At 45.8% G+C, this 22,407-nt stretch overlaps 1 protein-coding gene across 2 annotated transcripts in view; it reads left to right on the top strand.

The window, feature by feature from the left end:
- DPYSL3 (dihydropyrimidinase like 3) overlaps positions 1–22,407 on the top strand; it is a 72,216-nt gene that overhangs the window by 9,347 nt on the left and 40,462 nt on the right. Inside the window, exon 1 of one of the 2 annotated variants that reach the window (XM_084637534.1) lies at positions 20,390–20,552. The exons of the other annotated variant lie outside the window; for it this stretch is intronic. Within the exon in view, the coding sequence (XP_084493660.1) occupies positions 20,514–20,552 (39 nt within the window). The 5' untranslated portion in view covers positions 20,390–20,513. Of the gene's footprint in view, positions 1–20,389; positions 20,553–22,407 lie in introns of those variants that run through there. 2 annotated transcript variants of the gene reach the window in all.

Here is a 22,407-nt window from a genome sequence, read left to right as displayed (position 1 = left end):
ACTCCCCTGTTTGTGGATAGCTGATACAGTCTGGCAGTGCTGATCAGGGCTTGGGGAGGGCTTAAGTTCCCTCTGCACACTTGGTCTTGCCGGCAGGCAAGCATCTGTCAAGAGCCAGGCCTTGTGACAAGATACAGAGGAGCCCTAGTTAGTTGCTCAGGATCTTCCTTGCCCCACTGACTAACAACACTTCTCTCCTCTTGCAGAGCCAGTCCTATAATGGCTGCCTTCCTACCTGTCCCATGCCAGCTCCACTCAGTCTGTCTCTTCCTGCAAGGCAATGTCTGGAGTGGTGTTCTGGCCTGTTTTCTGGGACAGTAAGAGTATGCTCCCTGCCCCAAAATGTCCATGTTCCTGTACAGCTGCCTGCATTGAGGCAATGCAGCTCCCACAACTGCAGGGCCTCTGATCAACACTATTCCACTCTCCTCTTTGCACTGATTCATGTACTGCAGGCACGGCACAGATTAGATGTGTCACAGGGGCAGACCCAGCCTTGTAGAAGCAGAACTGAGCGGTTCCTGGCCTTGCACTGAGGATTCACAGATTGGGGCATTGATTGGAGGATCACATGCAGCTTAGGTGAGCTGAGAGGAGAGTAGGAAGAGCAAGACAGAAGGGAGGGAACAAGCCCTCCATTAACTGTAAAGTCAGCTCCAGTCTGCCTCCTGTAGAGGTCAGTGTTGCACACAGAGACACCACCAAGTTGATTATCTGGGGTGGGGGTTTGGTTTCCTGGAGAACTGGCCTTGGGGTTTGGCTTCTGTGTTTTTCCCATTAGTGGAGTTTCCCCTTTACTGTTTGGTTTCAGTCCCACACCACCAAGGGAATCATCTTGAATATACCCAAACCTCTTGGGAACCCACAGAGCGTTCTTGTGGCAGTTGCTATCCCCCTGTGCAATCATATCAGATCTAAAATTGGTGATGCTGGGGTTTCTACTCACATACCCTGTTCAGAAATACAACAGAGTTGGAAGGGGTTTAATTTAGGGGAAGAGGAGAACGCAAAAGGGGCATGGAGTGAGAAAACATGTTAGCACCTATAATTTCTAGATCTCAGAACACTGTACAAAGGTGCCATTATTGCCCATTTTACAGAAGGCTAAACTGAGGCATGGCTGGCTAAGCAAATTCCCCAAAATCACAGGAAGTAAGTGGCAGAGTCAGAATGGAACCCAATCTCCTGATGTCTAGTTCCGTGCATTACCCACTGTACAATGCTGCCATGACATTTTCCTTTGACTGGGACAAACCCAAAACATTAAAAGGGAACGACCCCAGCATTGCCTAGACTTGAATGGGGTGTCCTAGCTCCTGGGAGAAACTCCTGGCCCTTTGCTCCAACCCCACTGCCATCCTAAATTTCCATTGTCCATTGTCTTTCACATAATTGTAGTGTGGTTTGATTTACCTCAAGCGAAGGTCAGGAGAGGTGTGTGCAGTGCCTCAGGAAATCTTACTGGAAAAGTTGGATCATATTGGCTTGAATACTAGCACGGTGACATTGGCTTGGATACGTGGCTCAGTGAGAACTGGCTGAAAAGAATAACAACATGACGAAGTAATGAGCTAGGGGAGGTGTCCAGTGGAAAACTGCAGGCATCAGTGCTAGAGGCAGTTTTGTTTTAAACTGTTATTAATGAGCTGGAAGAGAGATAAATAGTACATTAATTACATTTGCAGATGACAGTAAACTGGGATGTGTTATGAACACCAAGGAAGGAGGGTAATGATACAGAGGGATATAGAGAGGTAAGAAATATGGGCAAGAAACAGCAAAATGAGATTCAACTTGGAAAAATGCAAGGACAACAGGGGAAAATAATCCAAAATACAGATGTTGTGTATGTAGAAGACACTAATGCCAAGGAAATCTTATGGATGATGGTGGAGAGCAAACTGCTTACAACCTTCCGCAGTGATATGGTGTGCAAAAAGTCCAGTGAGATTTTGGGCTTCAAGCCAAAGTGGGGATATGGTTTTCCTTTTGGTATGGCATTCAGTTGTGAGTGCCTCAGTACTAGAGAGATCTTGACAAATTGCAGAGAATTCCAAGAAGAGCAGCAAATGTGATTAAAGGGTTAGAGATATTGATCTGAGGAAAGATTAAAAGAATTTAATGGGACAAATTTATCCCTGATGTCACTCCATACGTTTCAGAGGCGTGATAACAGGCATGAATTCAGCTCATTAGGTGGAGTGAAGCTAATTGACCCATAAAAAGGAATAATTATCAGCGTGATGGAAAAGATTTGTTTAGGCGTGGCAGATACAAGAAGATATAACAGAGTAGCAGAGTGAAACAGAGTACATGAAAATGTGGTCTGAGCTGGGAGCCTGTTTTTCTCCTTCTGTTCCTTGTTATAAATCAGGAATGACTCCACTGAAGTCAGTGGAGTTGCAATGTATAAGTGGTTGAAGAATCAAGCCCTGAATATGAGGGTTAATATCTTAAAAATGAAGTTGAGCTGTGGAATCATCTCCTAAAGAAAGAGGAGCAAACCTGATTGCCTGGGACAGACTAGACAAAGCACTTGAGAATACAGTGAAGGGAACAATCCTTCTCTAGCTGGAGAATGGGCTAGTGACCCAATTGGTCTTGCCCACGTCTAATTTCAGAGAGACTACAAAACATAAAAACAATACAAAATAGGTAGCTATAATCCAATTGTACCATTTCAGTGAGGGTATTCAGCACACACTATGGATTTAATCCCACAACAAACAGAAGCTATGAGTGACTCTCCTCAAAGTCTGGTCACATTTGAAGGAAACAAAAGGTGATTTTTCTCCAAGGTCTCCAAGTTCTTGCAGTTCTGTGTGTCGTCTCTTGGCCTTTACATCATCATGGTAACAGAATTCCCTATTTATAGTATCATCCTTTCTGCAGTTGCCATTGCTTTTCAAATACTTTTTTTCTGCACTCCTAAGAGCTTTGGACTTTATCCTCAGATGCACCCACCTCACCCACCATGACCACACTGTAAAAGCTTTCCCATTGGTGTTTCCATCAAATCATGCCTGGGGGGGCGGGGGGTGTCACTATGTATTTTGAATGTCTGAAGATAAAATGGTTTCAGAGTAACAGCCGTGTTAGTCTGTATTCGCAAAAAGAAAAGGAGTACTTTTGACACCTTAGAGACTAACCAATTTATTTGAGCATAAGCTTTGTGAGCTATAGCTCACTTCATCGGATGCATAAAGTGGAAAATACAGTGAGGATGTTTTTATACACACAGACCATGAAAAAAAAAAGTGAGGATGTTTTTATACACACACACCATGAAAAAATGGGTGTTTAACACTACAAAAGTTTTTCTCTCCTGCCCCCCCCCCCCCACTCTCCTGCTGGTAATAGCTTATCTAAAGCGATCACTCTCCTTACAATGTGTATGATAATCAAGGTGGGCCATTTCCAGCACAAATCCAGGGTTTAACAAGAACGTCTGGGGGGTGGGGGGGTGGAATAAACAAGGGGAAATAGGTTACTTTTTATAATGACTCAACCACTCCCAGTCTCTATTCAAGCTTAAGTTAAAATGTTGTCCTGTCTGCCCTCCATTGCAGTTGGTTTATAAGAGAAGAGATTCCCCAACCAGTGACAAGAGACCCCAGTGCACGTATCACAGGGCTAAAGGGAGACCTTACAGGTGTGAAATATTGAAGGAGACTGGCAAATTTCCCTTTAGGGTCTTATCATGTGCCCGTCAGCATGGCAAAGGGCTGCATATCTGAGCAGTCAATGCACTAATGGATAGTATCAGCTGAGAGAATCTGAAATTAAACTGGTTTCAGAGTAGCAGCTGAGTTAATCTGTATCTGCAAAAAGATTTCTTTTTTAAATTAAACTGTGCTTCATCTGCTCTGTAAAGGGTGATGCCGAGTAGCATTGACTGATTCCTTTTTTAATTTTATGGGTGGGTTTGGTGTTTTTGTGGCAAGCTAAAAATGCCGGTTAGAGCCAGAAATGCTGCAAGGAGGTGCACTGCAAGCTTCCCACGTATAGTTCTGCCAATGCATCTCAATCCTGACCAGCAGCATTGCTCCTATTCTTATCCAGGGCCCACAAAAGAACTTTGTCATCGCCACTCAGGCCTGACAACCCAACTGCTCTGCTAATGCACACCTCTGCTGTTTCACCCTGGGCTCTGCTTGAGCAGAAATATCTGATCATTACGAATTGTATCAAAGCACAAAAGGGTTTTGTGATGCACACAAACACACAATAGGAATGGTGTAAGACATGGCAAACTCATTTCACTTATGGCCTAGCCAAGGTTTTGCAGCTAAGTTTCCAGAAGTGAAAAGTCTAAGGCATGAATCTATCTGACAAGGAAGGCTTAGTTCTTAACAGAGTGCCATGTTCCCGTTCTGCAGCCTCAGAAACACACTGACCGTCTGACTTCTCAGCCTGCATCTCCTGAGTGTGCTTTGCTAAGGGTGATGACCTATTGTGGAATCTGGACAGAGTTCCTCCGCTGTTACCCCTGCTTAAGAGATGGGAGATGGAGCTTGTTAAACTTCCTCAGCTAAAGAGCAGTTGCTGTGGATGGATGGAGGAAATGGGAGGAAGAAACAAAAACCAAACATCCAGGCTCCCTTCCTGGAGACGGGACTGAGAGGCTGGAAAATATAACTGGAGCGCTTGGCTCTTAAGGCCAGGCTGCCTTGCTGCTGTGAGTCAGTGTCCAGCAGTGACTTTCCTATCCTTCAGTTGGGAAATAGCCATGATTCTTTTACACAGATAGATTTGCATCCAATAACATGTGTTTCCATTCAGCGGAAGGGGGAAAAGACATGACGCTGAGCAGAAAACTCAGCCTCTCTTTACATTCTCCATTGTGCATGTAATTAAGGGGGAATTGACAGATGCCTTATCAGTTTGGCGTCACCCTTTAGCTCTGTGAGGGAGTTGAGCTATTGTAGTGGAAATCCAGAAGCACCCATATTAGCCGACTGAAGTCCCATGTTTAGTCTGTTTAGTCACAGCAGCTGGCAGGACACCAGTCAGAAGTGAGCTGAGGTCTGACAGGCCCCTTATTGCACCACTTGCCTTACCAGAACATTAAGGTATTTTGCAACCTGTCCATCTAGGTTGATATTGTGCCTCTAATTTTGCCCATGGCTAAAGGCTGCAGAGAGAGGTGTAAAAGCTCCAGAATGCACCTGGATGTGCTGAAAGATATCATAGTGGGGGAATGTGGTGGTCGGCTTATGCCCTGGAACATTGGGAACCCAGTACTGCCAATTCCAAGCATTCAAAGAGCATGTGTCAGGCCCTAAAATCATGAGATTGGAATAAAAATAATGAGATTTTAAAAAATAATAAATATTGGGTTCTTTTTATTTGCCTTCTGGTTTCTGAACTTTTAAGGTTCATGTTTTCCAGTTTTTATTCATAATCGTGAACACTAGAAATGTACTTGTTTGTTACTTTCTTAAATGAATGCTGAGGAGGTCCTCATGCAGTCACATGACTCCAAGAGCTGGGGCTTTAAGAAAAAATATGGTGAGACCCTGATGAAATCACAAAAGTTGACAATACTAGGAACTGCCATCCCAGCTGAGAAAGGCTTTTTCATACTCTGGATTAGCAGAGCTGTGCTTACCAATCTTCTCAGTGCAAGAAATACCTAAGGGGTGCCACTTTCTGGGCAGAATCAATCATTGAAATACCTCCTTCCAGCACCATCCCTGACATACATCCCTCTCCCGCCCCCCGACTATAATGCCAGTTTGTAAATCTCTAGAGTCCACAAGCACACTTGCGTGTGCGCACACATACGCACACACACACGAGTCCCTTAGGACATGTACTATCCTGGTCCTCCCACACCCACCTTCTGCTGTCCCATTGTACCAGCCCTGCTACATCCATCAACCCAACTCCTTCACTTTCAGCTGTGCTCCTGCTCCCCTACTACAACCCACGTCTTGCATCTGTGGAATCTTTCTCCTTACCATCCCCCCAAGATCCTTGTCCCCTACACTCAACTCCTGATCCTCTGTATCACCAGCCCAGCTCCTGCTGCCCTAGCTTCTGATCCCATGTAACCTTCCCACAGCTCTTATTATCACTACTGCCATCCCTCCCACCTCTGGCATCTGTCTCCTCTCCCACCCCCCGAATGGTTGGAGGAAGCAAGCATCCATTGAAACACTGGTCCCCGCACATCTTGTGCTGATGGCTCAGATAAAACAGGATTATCAGGACCGGGGGCTGTTGTACTCTACAGTAGAAAACTACAGTAGAAGTTAGAGGAATAGAAAGCTTCCTCTAACTTGAGAAGGAAGACAGGTAGCATTACTGGCCAAAAATATAATGAAACGGCAAGCAAGTGAAGAATCAGCGCTGACTTCAGGGACGTCCCCGGAGAGCTATCCCAAATTGGAGAGCCTCTGGCAAGGTGCACGTAGTCAGAGTCTGCACCAAACAGAAAGAAGCCATCAGCAGCATTGAGTTGACGCAGAGAACACAGAGAGTGCTTGGAGTGATATTTGTTAGAAACAAGACAAACAAACTCAGTGCTAGTGACATACATGGAAAGCTTGGAATGGGATGGGGGTGAAAGGAGTATGAACAGGCCCAGAAAGAACTAAAAGCAGCACATGCCAATACAGGGGAAGTGTTTGGAGGTCATGTTAATGGATTGGGCTTAGCATATAGGCCAGTGTTGCCATCATTCATGCTCTTTGGTACTTTTCATAAAGCCCCAGCTAATGGAGTCACATGATTACCTGAGAATTTCAGCTTAAAGAGTAATTCTCTAGTCCTTGGGTTTTTAGAGAAAAGCTTGAAAATAGGACATGAGTGTTTCCTAAAGGCTCAGAAACCGGAAGGCAAAGAAGAATCCCAAAGGTTTTTACACCAGTCTTATGGTTTTTGGGGCCTGACTCCTAGCATGCTGCGTGTGTGAGGCATGGGGAGTCCGAGCAGTGCAACAACCCTTCAGAAATGATCCAAAACAGAATGGAGAATTTTTAGTGGATGCGAATGAGAAATCTATGTAAACCATAATCTTCCTCAGAGTGCTGAGCTAGTGAAAAGCCTGGCTCTGAACATAAGCACTAAGGAAGCAATGGATGAACTGAATTTGGCATTGAATTTCCTAGTCGTGTGGCAGAATTTTGGTCTACTGATGATTTAACATGCAAGGAACTCTAGTTTTTAAATGGTGTTTTTGTGAATCGAAGCAGTCCTTTGGCTAGAAGACTTTACAACCAAATGTTCACAAGTGCCTCACTAATTTGGGGTGCCCACTGCGAAGCACCTTCACAGCAAACCTGTGAGATTTGCAAAGGCACAAATAGCAGTTAGGTACCTGATCCCATTGATGGAGACCCGTGGACCAAAAATCTGCCCCCTAAGGACCTAATTTACAGCAGCCTGGAGCACCTACAGCTCCAGCTGAAATAGATGGTAGCTACGGATGTTCAGCACCTTTGAAAATCAGGTCCTTGAATATCTTGGGTCGAGCACCCAAAATTAATGAGGCATTATGAAAACTTTGGCTCAGGACATATTTACTGCCCAAGTTGTTACATACAACTTGTTGCATTCAAAGGAGACGTGCAAGGAAAAGAATACGGGCTTGTGCCCTGCTTTGTGATAGGTGGGGACTTATTTTCCCAGAAGCAATTTTTTATTTTGCCTGGGATTTGTTTTTTTTATTGAAAAGTCTTGTCTTGTCTGCCTTGGGGTAACACTAGTGTTTGGAGAATTGGTAGGGGAGTGGGATCACAGTAGAGTGGGGCCAGGAGGATGAAACTGGAATATATTTTTCTGGGGTAGAAAGCAAGCAGAAGAAAGTTGTCAGGAGGGTTTTGCAACATCCTTTTCAGCTGCCATTGTATGTTGTGGAGAGGCCAGCAAGGTGGCACAAGACCAATTTTTTGGAAATCCTTTGGGATACAAGAAGAAGCACTGGTATCATTTAATCTGTATCTTAGTGTCACTTCTGATTCTGTTCTTATTCCTTACTTTGGGTCTTTTGTAAGCTATTTGCTATGATTGTATATTATCCTGGAGCAGTGAGTTCCATGTGTTAACGATGTGTTGTATCTTTTTTTAAGTGTTTCTTTTGATCTGTTTTAAAGAAATTATCTTTCAGTTTAGCTAAGGCTCCTTGTTTTCTAGTATTATGGGGAAAATCCTTGTTGTGTCCAGTATAAGTCAGTTTGGCAGAATTCATTTTTTTATTTTTTGATAATTGGCAGATACAATGTTTATTTAAGAATTTTTTTTTGTTTTTATTTATTTAAATTTTCACATTTGCATAACATTGGGAGGTTGAGAATTTCTTAATGACAGTAGATGTTGCAATTCAAAAACTTAAAGCTTTATAAAACATTAAAACACAAATTGTCAACATCACCTGTCAAAATATACAAAATAGATCTCCTTAAATCAAAAAATCATGCCTGTTTTTACTATTCATTTGCTAGTCCATTCATAACAAACCTAATTCATAAGTCTAAGTCATGGGACTTAGACTCTAATAAGTTATCAAGGGGCATGTTTCTTACTTTGCCTATTTGTAAATTTCGACTATCATGGTGACAGTCAGTTTGTGAGTCTGGTGACATCATTGATGTTTACCAACATTTACTGATAAAAATCTAATCCTTCCAAGCCTAGGTATAAGTGAGTCCTGTCTCCTCTTTACTATGAAGAGTACTACAGAGGAGAGGGGAACTGAGAGACAGTTGGGGTTTCTGGTGGGACCTGGGGACTGAGCCTGGGGAAACTGCTAGTTATTGACTAAAATAGAACAAGGGGCATGGGGAGGGAGAATTGTGGTGATGTCTTTACTCATTCACGAGCGCAGTGGTTTCATTGAGGGATCATATGATAGCAACTTTATATTTTGATTGGACAAGAGTCATCCTGGGTAGTCTAATTTTAAAGGTATAGGGATAGTGTGCATGCTCAAGCCCAGCTATCTAAAATGTAGGGCCTGATCCTGAGGGCCTGTGATCCCACAACTATTAGTGGGAACTGTGAGTTCAGCTCCTTTCTGATTCAGGTCCAGTCACTGCTGATAGGAATATTCCAGAAATAAGCCTGTAGTAAGAGTGAGCCTGGGCTGTCTAACAGCACCACTGTGTGGGGGTCCTGAGATCAAATCCCATGGCAGTGGGGGACAAGGGTTGGCAGCATTCTCAGCATACTCAACCTCTGGGGGAACGGGTGATAGGAGTTCTCTCACTCTGCTCTCTAGTGACAGCCGCCGGCAGATGCATCAACATCTCCAGCTGAATGCTGGTGGTGCTTTGACATGGGGTGGGGTGGCTATTAAGGGTGTGAGAACTGAGTGATCCTAGAGGACTCTCAGGAAGGGGAGGGAACAGCAGGTCCCCTCAAACTAAAGGAAATGTCAATATACGATCTTAGTTTTTTCCATTTTTTGCCTGACGTGCTGACTGCGTCCTCCAGCTTCCTGCCCTCCCCTGAATCCCTGTGCTGGCTCTGGAGCCACTTCCGCATCACATTCAAACTCCTGTATGCCATGCCACCTCTCCAATCCCTCCTCAACACCCTCCTGCAGGAAGGGTGTCTTTGCAGGAGGAACTCAGTGTTCTTCAATGGAATTCACCCCACAGGGCCAACCTGCTGCAGGGAGGCTGGGATTTGAATGCTGTGACACTACAGAAATAATGACTAGTACTAATTAGTAGGATGCATTAGTGATCGTTGTTCTCTTGTACCAGTCTTGGGTTGTGCTCATGCTCCACCTGCACAGCCAAGCCCTTTCCAACAGGGGTTTAGTGCAGCTCCCCACAACTGCAGGTTAATGTCAGCCTCCCGCTGTGATTAGAAGCTGTGTCAAGTCTGATGAGCTGGCCACCTGCTCTGGGAGAGGAGGGGGAATTCTGCTTCCTCTGAGCATCTGCTGTGTCTCGCCATAAGCTGCTCCCCTGGGAATTTTGATGGATGTCCTCAGCTAGGTTTTAATCTTTAAACTGGATTGCCTTCTCTGAGGCTTGCCAGGCAAACAGCATATAGAAAAAAGAATTGGGGGAGGAGGGAGGGAAAGGAAGCCAGGGAGCTTGACGGGGAGAGGGAAAGGCAGGAATCATTAATATACATAGTCACTAATAAAATCAAGGCATATGTTCAGATCTACTGCACTCTCCTTGTTGCAAACTTGTTTTTAAAGGGAGGGGCTGGAGAGAGAGATGATGATTATTATCCAAAGCCAGCAGGGGTGAAATTTCTCGTCCAGACGCTACTGAAATTCACAGTATCACTGAACAGTGAGAATGGCTTTTCGCAGCCCTAATGCGGACTTGTGTAAGTTGCTGCACCGGCAGGTGCCAGCTACCGCTGCCTGCAAGAGCCCCTGAGGTGACAGAGCCCCAATCCTGAGAGAGATGATGAACATTTCCCAACTGCCGGGGAAGTCAATAGGAGACAAGGGTACTTGGCACCTTGTAGGATTGAGCCCTACGTGAATTAAGCCTTTAAGCAGCATTAGCTCATTCACACACAAGCTTGTTCCATTTGTCACGTTCAGTTTCACTCTCATTTGTTTCTGGTGCAGGGAAAAGATATTCACACTCAGAGCTGACAAGAGGGGGGGAAAGGGTGACAATTGTACTGGGGCCCCACTATCAGGGGCCTCCCCCAAAACATCTGTAGAATCTGCATAAATAAAGTGAATTGGACAGGGGTGGGGCCCCGGCAAACATGATGTACCAGAGCCCCAAATTTCTCTTGATGGGTCTGTTCACGCCCATGTCCCTCTGTCCTCCCTGACAGTTACCCCAAATCAGCTGTGGATAAGCCCTTGCTTTTAGCAATTATCAAGTCTGTTATTTACTCCTGGGGGAATTCTGTGCCACTGCACATACACAGAATTTATATCCCCCTCCCCCCTCCCCGCCCGCAGATTTCTTTGCTTTCCTGCAGAAAAATGACTTTCTGATGGGGAAGCCAAGGGAAACCACAAGAGCGGTCATGCAACCCTCCCCAGCAGTATGTTTTGGGTGCCCAGGGCAGCCGGCAGAGAGGTAAATCACTATGGGACAGGAGGCAGGACTGGGGAAGACCTGGCTGGTGGCTCCTACCCTGCTCTGGGCTCAGCTGCTAGTCTGGGCTGGGGAGGACAGGACTTCCTCTTCCCCTGCATGGCACAGATTTCTCCCCCAGCTGCAGGAAGTTCTGCAAACTCCCCGCCCCTGCTTCCTGCACCCATTACTCCTCAGCTGCAGGGGGAGGAATCCAACCCCCGTTCATCCAGACCCCCTCATACCCAGACCCTCCCCTCCCCAGAGCCTCACCCACCCATACTCAGAACCCCGCCTCATGAACCCCACCCCTCTGCACCTGGACCACCCTGATGAGCCAGTCGCACCCAGATCCCCACCCCACTGAGCCCCAGCCAGTTGCACCTCGGTCCCCAACCCACTGAGCCCCACTCCCCCAGCATCTGAATGCCCCACTGAGTCCCCCACACCCAGAACCCCCTGCTGAACTCTATCCCCCCCACACCCAGATGCCCCCCCTCCTGCTGAGCCCCAACCACCTTCATCTGGAGCCCCCTGCAGAGTCCCATTACCATTGCACCCAACCCCCCCAAACAAACCCCTGTGCATCCAGATCCCCTCCACACCCGAATCCCCCACTGAGTCTCCACACCCAGATTGCCCCACACAGAACCCTCTCAACCCACACCTGGATCCACCCACACTAAGCCCCTCCACACTTGGATCCTGCCTTGCTGAGCCTGCCTGCCCACACCTGATGCACCTGGCATGGAGGGGCAGGCCTGGTCCTTGCACTGTGTCAGGTTTGGGTGCAGCCTCACCGCTGAGTCTGTGTCCTGGTGGGGGGGAAGGCTGCACAGTGATCTCTCACCTCTGTGCAGCTAGTGGCCAGTGTCCCCCAATGCCATGCTGGAGGCTCCACATTTATTTGATAAATAAAATTTGCAGAATTTTAAAATAGTGTGCGCATAATTTTAATTTTTTGGGGCAGAATTTTAATTTTTTTGGCGCAGAATGCCCTCAGGAGTAGTTATTGCAGAGCAATGAATTGGGCAGTCAGGCAAAATCTACATGTATCTCCTGGCCTGAAAAATATATTAACCGAGTTGGAGTTTAGCAGTGGTAAAGCCCTAGTGCTTTTAAATGGGTGATATTTCCTTTAAAACAGTAAGTCCGACATACGAGGAGAGTTTGCTCAAAGTATTACATTGGTTGCTCTTTCTCCTTGTTTTCACTGCCAAAGCAAATACAAGTGTTTTCCAGTCAGGAGAGAACTGTGCAGAGCCTGTCCACCGAGGAAAACATGGGTCATTTCTCCCCCTTCCTGTCCCCCCTTCCTTCTTTTGTCGGAGTTCACGTGCATCGAGCATGAATGGCTGCATCTCAAGTTCCTCCCCATTCGCATTTGCTCTGGAGTCTGATTTGTAAAGGTTGTGATGCCTGTGCATACTCTATGTTGCCTCTGGGAGATGGCCTGTACTATGGAGATGGTGTGGAAGCCAGCCTGATCATTAGGCAGTTGTGTTATGAAGGTGGGACACAATAGCCTCACTCCCCCCTCACACACTTAGTCTGGATCAGGCCCTACATTTCAAAATGGCAGCAGAGAGATCTGAGGTTAGCTGCTGACTTCAATGGGCCCTAAATGATCAAAAACATTGGTGGGAAGTGCTAATCATTTAGGGCTGGCTTGTCCCCTCTGCTTCCACAAGCAATTCCACAGAAATTCCTGACCCTGTGGATTCCTGTTGGAGGCTGCAAAAGAAGGGGCCTCATAGTTCTTTGGCATCAACCCTCTTCTCCAAGGGACCCCGCAGAAGCTCTTCTGTGGGAGCTTTATGGATATTGGGGCTCCTGGAGGTGCTGGGAGCTGGGCACCAGTGGTTCCCCAGGGACCACCTCTAGTGACCCCATGAATATCTCAGCAGAGATCCAATCGGGAACACATGCTTCTTGAAGCAGCATTTACCCTTGCTGTGCTCTCCTTCCAAGGACTGCATGGCATTGAGGGGGCTCTGCCAATGGGAGCATATCTCCTGGAGGAGAGGGGGAAATGATTTTAAAGAATATGCATACAGCAAAAAAGGAATGATGGGGAGTATGCTCCTGTGTTTAGAGCAGTTGGCTGAGAGTTAGGTCTGACTTCTGGGTTCTGTTTGTGGCTGTCCCACTGACTTGCTCTATGACTGCTTAAGTTCCCTGTGCCTTAGCGTTTGTAAGGATTCAAGGATGCGGGTCTATAGCCCGCGACTGTGGAGGTCCTGGATCTCTGATGCTCCCTTGTCACCACCAAGATGTGGGCAAAGCAGCATCTCAAGTCACTAAACCTGGAAGCTCTGGCCCCACAGGAAGTTCTCTTGGAGCACCCAAGACCTGTAACACCCACTCGTTAAGCCAGGAAGTGAGCTGGCTGGGCTCTCTCAGCAACTGTGCAGACTATCTACTGTGGCCTCATTGGACCCTGCTCTTGCCTGCTTCCTGCAATCCTGATTCCACTGAGTTCCTGATTCCTGTTGTGCTCCTGATGTGCTCTTCATTCCTAACTCCTGTCTGGTTCCTGCTCGTGCCTGATCCTGGCCTCTCTCTGGTTCCTGCCCTTTCACTTTGCTTCTGAACCATCAGCTACCAATCCTGACTCTGAAAATGTCTGACTCTGGCTCAATCCTTGGCTCTGGCATTTGAACTGAACCAGACTCTGATCCTCAGCTTCAGTTCCTGTTCCTGACTCTGGCTCAATCCCAGCTGACTCTGGCTCTGTCCCCTGCTTCCGTTCTCTGACCTGGACATTGGCTCTGACCACTAGACCTGACACCTGCTCTGACCATTAGGCAAGACCACCTGTGACCTTGCTTCTAATAGGGCTGGCAAGAAAACAGAAATTCCATTTCACAAAACATTTAGAGGTTTTGCAATGCGCTTTCATTCTGATCTGAAATGACACGGAAAGCTTTACAATATTTTTTGTGAAAAAACACGAGAGAAAGAGATAGACACCCCCAGGGCATTTGCCTAGGACAGCCGCTTGTTCAGGGAAACATTGGCGAACTGCGGCCAGTGGGAGCCGCGATCGGCCGAACCTGCAGACGCAGCAGGTAAACAAACCGGCCCGGCCCGCCAGGGGCTTTCCCTGAACAAGCGGCGTCCCAAGTTTGGGAAACACTGCCCTAGGATGTCGGAGATCCAGGTTCAGATCCCTGCTCTTGGGTCTCCTGCATCTCAGGTGAGAGCCTTCACCAGGCTATTGGCTAATCTGGGGTGGAGGTGGGGGGTTTCTCTCCCCTGTCCCTGCTGCCCAGAAATTGCATGCTGGACTGAAGGAAAGTTTAATTAAAACCAGTATGTTTCAGCAAAGAAAAAAAAATCAGTTTCAGTGAATCGGTATTTTCCAACCAAAAAAAGTTTAATCAAAAAATTCCCATCTCTACTCAGTGTACCTAGCTATCTAATACCTGCAGTCACTGGAATGGGTCGTGACTCGCTTCTGAGCATAAAGAATGCTCGGTCAGAGTTGGGGTTTGTTTAGATTTTCAACTCTTTGGGACAGAGGCTGTCTTTTGCTGTGTACTGAATTAGCCCTTTGGGCATTGCCATGCTATTAACAATAGCAAAGGTTGTCCTCTGAGTGTCTAATGTGAATTAGATTTTTAAAAAGAAATTTTGAACTATAAAGATCTCGTAGTATTTATTGAAATCCCTTTAGAGGGACACAGTTGACTTAAAATTACACTTCTGCCTGAATATTTATTAAATTGTATAAGTAACAGCAAAGATGACAAAAAGAATAAATGGACACAAATCAGATTTCAAGAATTATAACATTCATAAGCCAGTCGGAGAACACTTCAATCTCTCTGGTCACGCAGTTACAGACTTGAAGGTCGCTATCTTACAACAAAAAAACTTCAAATCCAGACTCCAGCGAGAAACTGCTGAATTGGAATTCATTTGCAAATTGGATACTATTAATTTAGGCTTAAACAGAGACTGGGAGTGGCTAAGTCATTATGCAAGGTAGCCTATTTCCCCTTGTTTTTTCCTACCTCCCCCCCCCCGCCCCCAGACGTTCTGGTTAAACTTGGATTTATGCTGGAAATGGCCCACCTTGATTATCAGACACATTGTAAGGAGAGTGGTCAGTTTGGATGAGCTATTGCCAGCAGGAGAGTGAGTTTGTGTGGCGGGGGGAGAGAAAACCTGGATTTGTGCTGGAAATGGCCCACCTTGATTTTCATACACATTGTAAGGAGAGTGGTCACTTTGGATAAGCTATTGCCAGCAGGAGAGTGAGTTTGTGTGTGTGACAGGTTTTAGAGTAACAGCAGTGTTAGTCTGTATTCGCAGAAAGAAAAGGAGTACTTGTGGCACCTTAGAGACTAACCAATTTATTTGAGCATAAGCTTTCGTGAGCTACAGCTGACTTCATCGGATGCATACTGTGGAAACTGCAGAAGACATTATATACACAGAGACCATGAAACAATACCTCCTCCCACCCCACTCTCCTGCTGGTAATAGCTTATCTAAAGTGATCACTCTCCTTACAATGTGCATGATAATCAAGTTGGGTCATTTCCAGCACAAATCCAGGTTTTCTCACCCTCCGCCCCCTCCCCCCCCCCCAAACTCACTCTCCTGCTGGTAATAGCCCATCCAAAGTGACCACTCTCCTTACAATGTGTATGAAAATCAAGGTGGGCCATTTCCAGCACAAATCCAGGTTTTCTCACCCCCCCCAAAACACACACACACACAAACTCACTCACTCAGGAGAGTGAGTTTGGGGGGGGGGGGGCGGAGGGTGAGAAAACCTGGATTTGTGCTGGAAATGGCCCAACCTTGATTATCATACACATTGTAAGGAGAGTGATCACTTTAGATAAGCTATTACCAGCAGGAGAGTGGGGTGGGAGGAGGTATTGTTTCATGGTCTCTGTGTATATAATGTCTTCTGCAGTTTCCACAGTATGCATCCGATGAAGTGAGCTGTAGCTCACGAAAGCTTATGCTCAAATAAATTGGTTAGTCTCTAAGGTGCCACAAGTCCTCCTTTTCTTTTTGCGAATACAGACTAACAGCTGTTACTCTGAAACCAGCAAAGATGACAGTAACTGAAAGAGATGACAGGGAAAAAAACTCTTCATTCTTTTCATATTGTTTACTCTGTGCACCATATTACAGCACTTTGTGCTTGTTGTTTGTGTGGGTGTCACATAGTAACAGGGAGAGAAAAAATATTGAAAATATGAAAACTTGCTTGTACAACCACAATATTTGGCAAGGAGACACAGGGTACCCCATGCTATTTTTGTTTTTGTTTTAACTGTCGACAGCGTTCAGATCATCAGTTTCCATCTAAGCAATTGTTTACATTTTTGAATACTTCTTTATTGACTGATTAACTGCAACTTTCTTGGACTGCAGATCTTGTAATAGTTTTGTCATCTGTTGACCTTTATTCTAAGTCATTGAAGGATGTTTTGACTTGTCATTAATTAATGTGTGTAGTAAAACATTCTGCGAGCATCAGACAAAAGGCCCCATAGAAGAACAAAATATGATTAAAATATTTGGGTTAGACCCTAGCTTCTTGACGCCCACACAGATTACAGTGAGAATGGGGCTAGGAGGCTGATCGGTCTGGTTAAAAACCCAGGTATCTGAGACTCGAGCAAGAAGCTCTAAAAACAGAATTTAAGTAAAAAGAACCCACATTTATTATTTTTTAAAATCTTGGGATTTTTAAGCCAATCTCATGATTTGTAGGGGTCTGACTCATGATTTTTGAATGTTTACAGTTGACAATACCTGTCGTGTGCATGTATGTTTATAGTATACCTAGGAGGAGATGCTCTTAGCAGTGGGTTTTGAAATGCCTAAACTCCTTAGAACACTGAGTTTAAACCCTGGAGGGCTGGTTGATCTCTTTGTACTCATTGGTCATGGTGTATGTAGATCTTTTGGAGGAAGCCTGGTTTGCCTTTAGTGTGCTTGGTTGGAAATTCTCTTTATACCCTATGTCAAGGTTCCTCCCCCACTCTGAACTCTAGGGTACAGATGTGGGGACCTGCATGAAAAACCTCCTAAGCTTATCTTTACCAGCTTAGGTCAAAAACTCCCCAAGGTACAAAATATTACACCCGTTATCCTTGGACTGGCCGCTACCACCACCAAACTAATACTGGTTACTGGGGAAGAGCTGTTTGGACGCGTCTTTCCCCCCAAAATACTTCCCAAACCCTTGCACCCCACTTCCTGGACAAGGTTTGGTAAAAAGCCTCACCAATTTGCCTAGGTGACTACAGACCCAGACCCTTGGATCTTAAGAACAATGAACAATCCTCCCAACACTTGCACCCCCCCTTTCCTGGGAAATGTTGGATAAAAAGCCTCACCAATTTGCATAGGTGACCACAGACCCAAACCCTTGGATCTGAGAACAATGAAAAAGCATTCAGTGTTTTACAAGAAGACTTTTAATAAAAAATAGAAGTAAATAGAAATAAAGAAATCCCCCCTGTAAAATCAGGATGGTAGATATCTTACAGGGTAATTAGATTCAAAAACATAGAGAACCCCTCTAGGCAAAACCTTAAGTTACAAAAAAGATACACAGACAGAAATAGTTATTCTATTCAGCACAATTCTTTTCTCAGCCATTTAAAGAAATCATAATCTAACACATACCTAGCTAGATTACTTACTAAAAGTTCTAAGACTCCATTCCTGTTCTGTCCCTGGCCAAGAGGACTACAGACAGACACAGACCCTTTGTTTCTCTCCCTCCTCCCAGCTTTTGAAAGTATCTTGTCTCCTCATTGGTCATTTTGGTCAGGTGCCAGCGAGGTTACCTTTAGCTTCTTAACCCTTTACAGGTGAGAGGAGCTTTCCCCTGGCCAGGAGGGATTTCAAAGGGGTTTACCCTTTCCTTTATATTTATGACACCCTACAATATGTGTGTCCATTGCCATTCTTCTATCTCAGGATTAGCTGCATTTATGTGGTCTCTGTATTTATACAGGACGCTGACCCCTTGAATACTTCTGTGCATGATTAGTCCTAACTCTCACAAATAGAAATTCTCTTTTGAGTAATGCCTCATCATGTAAATAGGGTTAGGCAAGTTGTTCACTGTCTCTGTTTTCTTAGAAACTGCATATAGAATCTTTATTTGTTTTTACTTGCCCATCCCCTAGGGTTACCACCTGGCTGGTATTTGACGAGCATGGCTGGTTTTTTCATGGATTTGCCAGAAAAATAATTTAATATGCCAGGTTTTTTACGTAGGTCTAAAGATTTGCATTGTTATCAGAAGACACTGGGATATCTAATGTTAAAGTTTCTGTGTCCAGCTAAAGATGCTGCAGTGTTCCCACTTCCACACTTTAAGCAATAACAGATCAAAACTGTTGAAAAACCAATACTCAAGCACACCATGGGTGTGTGTGAGAGAGGGTTTGAGTCACATGAGAGTGAGGACCTGCGATGTTATCAATCTTATCTCTATGTGTTATCTTTCTAGATACTACAAGTGGCTTTTGAAGAGAGCGGGTAGTTGCCTTGTGGTTGGGGTTGCAGTGGGCTTGTCTTGTGCTGGGGGTGGGTGCCCTTTTTTTTTTTTTTTTTGCATTTTAAAGGTGGTAACCCTACCATCCCCATGGTGGCTGGGCACGTGAGGGAAAAATGAAGAGCAACAAAGTTTTTAAAGGTCTGATCCTCGAAGCCTTTGCCATTGCAGTCAGTAGAGTTCATCCCACAGAGAGCTTGCCAATATGGAACTGTCTGCAGTAGCTAACACAAACAGCCCCACAGCCTTTCCCTGTGCTGATCCAACCAATCACAACAAGCATCCCAGTGACTGGCTAGGGCAGGGGTTCTCAAACTTCATTGCACCATGACCCCCTTCTGACAAACAAAAATTACTACATGACCACAGAAGGGGGGACCAAAGCCTGAGCCCACCCAAGCCCCACTGCCCTGGGTGGGTCGGGGGCCAAAGCCCGAGACCCACCGCTCTGGGCAGGGGGGCAAAAGCTGAAGCTCAAGGGCTTCAGGCCCAGGTAGGGGGCCTGCAACCTGAGTACTGCCACCCAGGGCTTAAGCCCTAGAGCTTTGGCTTCAGCCATTGGCAGTGGGGCTTGGGCTTCAGCCTCAGGCCCCAGCAAGTCTAAACCAGCCCTGGTGACCTCAAAGGGGTCAGGACCCAGTTTGAGAACCGCTGGGCTAGGGCATGATAAGCTGTACAGGTGGAACCTAAATTCTACAGGTGGAACCCTCCACAGGAAATGCCCTGCCTTGGGCAGCCCTCAGAGCACAGAGCTAGGGACTGTCAGCAGAGGGGAAAAATTTCAGGCCTGTTCCAAAGCCTATTGAAGTCTACACTACAGCTGGGAGTGAGCATTGCTCCACAGATTTGTGCTAAGGGGGCTTGCACTAAAAATAGATGTGTAGAATTTGCTGCTCAGGCTGGAGATCCGGAGCTGCAATGTCTACACAGCTATTTGTAGCCAGCTAGCATGCGAGCCCCATAGGGTGAGATCACAGAACTAGGCTGTGAGGCTCGCTTTCAGATTCCGTGTAGACATGCCCTAATGTTCAGTTAATAAATATATATTTGGGAAGGCGCCTAAACAACAGGATTAAATGCTCAAGGGACAGAGGTACTGGGAAGGGAGAAAGAAAGCTATCCCCACACAGTGTATAGATGTACAGAATTCTTAACAAATTGGAGCAAAACAATCCCTGCTGCATTAATATCAAGGACATATGACCCCCCTCCCCCCACATACTTTATTTTAGCATTGCAAACGGATTCAAATCCTGTGCATGGAGAGTCAAGGACCAGCAGAGAGGGTGCAGCCAGCCGTCTGCTAATGGGAACACGAGGGATTTTGCTAGGTCTAGGTGAGAGGGAAAGATGCATCTTCCCCTGCAAAGGGAGGGGTGAGCATAACGGATGAGAATCCAGCCGCTACTGCTGCTCTCTGATCTGTCTTTAATACTCCATGCGTTGCTGTTAGGGATCAGAGAGCTAGTTCTCTTTCTTCCGGCGCCTGCGCGCCCTCTGCAGCTACATCCCTGGGGATTTTGTGTGACTGCCCCCGCCCTCCTTTGCAGCTCAGGGCTCATGCCTCTCGCTGCTCCCCCTGGCGGCCGCCGCGCCCCACCGCAGCAGCCGCGCAAAGTGGGTGAGGCAAGTGAAACAAGCAGAGAGGGAAAAAATCAATAGAGGGAGAGACTCAGGGAGGGAGGAGCCGCCTGATCAGCCATTCGTCTCTCACAGGGTCCCAGCTGGCACGGGGGGAAAGGGGTGTGTGTGAGGATTGACTATTGTGTAAAACAGGAGGGAGGGGGGAAAGACAGAAGGAGAAAGGAAAGGGGGAGAGAGGGGAAGGGGGGGGGCACGAAGCATCATTTGTTCCACCTGATCTTGGGTAAAGCACCAGTCTAGACAGACGCCAGCTTGCAAAAGGGGCTCAGGTTGGAGGGTAGGAGCCGGCTCTGTCCCTGCAGCAGATCATCACCATGTCCTACCAAGGCAAGAAGAACATCCCCAGGATAACAGTGAGTGCCTTACCCCTCTCCACCCTACGCCTCCCTTATTCCTCCTCTTGTACGTTTTGTATCAGCTCTCCACTGTCTTCCTCCCTGTCCCCGTATTGCTCGAAAGAACCCAGTGTAAAATGTGATCTTTACTTGTTGGGTTTTCCTGGGGGCAGTAAATCTTGCAGCTTGCAAAGGGTTGGGGAGAGAATTTAAAATCCTGCAGTTTCTTTTCGGGGGCAACCGATTTTCCTTGGAGTGAAACCCATTTGTGGTGCGCGGTGCCCACCACCTCCCGTTGGTTGGACTGAATGCTGTTGTCAGGCATGGCATAAACCGATGGTCGCTTTGCAAACTGTGTTGCAGTCGACTCCCCTGTGATTAGCAAAAGGGATTGTGTGTTTGTGCCTGGTTGTGCATCTGTGTGCGGTGGATTAACTGACGTTCAGTTTAATGGAACATGTGTATGTCCCCCTCCTCACCCACCCACTGCATAACAGCAAGAGGCTTTTGCAGTGTTTTCCTTCCTCTTTGGACAGCCGCTGTCTTTTTGGACGAGGGGAAAAGAAGGGGGGGGAGGGGGAATTGACCTTTCACTTCAGAGATCGGGCTGGATTTTTAAGTGAGGAAACAACTTGATCGCTATTTTGTGATTATGTCACTCCTTATCTTGAGCAGAGACAGGATTTTCTATCTTGCTCTTTTGCAGTTTCTTTTCATTACTGCATATATGGGTGCGTCATGTGCTTTGCTGGTGCAAATGAGGTGAAAATAGGAACTGATTCATCTGCAGAAGCGAAAGTCATGATTTAAAAATAAGGAACATCGCCAAACTGATCAAGAATAAAAGCAGCAATTTCCCCCCTCCTTTGCAACTAAACAGATGCACTACAAATCTTTTGTGTTGGGGGAGATGGGGTAGGTGTCAGATGGGCAGGGTGGGAGGAAAAATGCAATGAAATGTAATCATCAGACCCAGTAGCTGCATCCCTCTTGCTGTGCCCTGCCAGTGCCTTTCCAGTGGTTAAATATCCTACCCTGATTTATTGTCTATGCAATGAAATGCATTGTGGTAAGGGTACTCTCTTGGTCTCTAGTAGGCCTTGGCTGGGGTTTATTGTTGCTGGTTTAAATGCATGCAAGGAGTGCAGCTGTGCTTTGTCTCCAGTGAATTTAATTAAACCTTTGTGGTATGGGGGGTGTATTGGGGAAATGGGAGGTTACTCCATCTTTGTAAGGCAGACAAAGGAAGCATAAGCAGATGAAAAAAAGTCTTTGCAGATGCCTGGCCTTTAAATATACTTGTTTAAATGATAATTAATTCTTAAACTACCTTTTTATTTGTTCATAAATTACACTGTTTCAGAACATTTTATTGATCAGAGCCTTTTGTTTTGTTAGCCTACCTGAGAGATCCTTGGATTTAGAACATCTTCTTTATCTATTTTTGTGTCCGTATATAAATTTTAATGACATCTATGGTGTGTGAGCAAGCACATTTTAGTACCTTTGAGCCTCTCAAAGGAGCAAGCTTGTAAATTTCACTGGGAGAAACCCAACAATTTCACTAAGGTGTTATAGTCTCCAAAGCAGTTTCACTGAAGGGTGCAGTTCTAAACACAGGGACAGACTCTCATCACATTAAGCCTTTCTATAATTTTAAATGTCGTCTATTATGAAATCTGTCTAGGGCTGCAGGAGATAATGATATGGAGACTTAATATAAAGATGGTGTCTGTTTGATACTCGTAGTCTATACTGCTATGATTCCTGAGTGTTACAGAATAATTTAGATTATTTAATGTATTAAAACACTTTTGGTGTGTGTGTGTAAATGTCTTTGTACGTAATCCAATTCTTATTGTCTTCAAATGGT

Source organism: Lepidochelys olivacea (assembly GCF_965140295.1).
Source record: "Lepidochelys olivacea isolate rLepOli2 genome assembly, chromosome: 8".
Taxonomy (NCBI): domain Eukaryota; kingdom Metazoa; phylum Chordata; order Testudines; family Cheloniidae; genus Lepidochelys; species Lepidochelys olivacea.
Note: the sequence above shows the minus strand (reverse complement) of the source record. Positions and strands in the feature narration are given on the sequence as shown.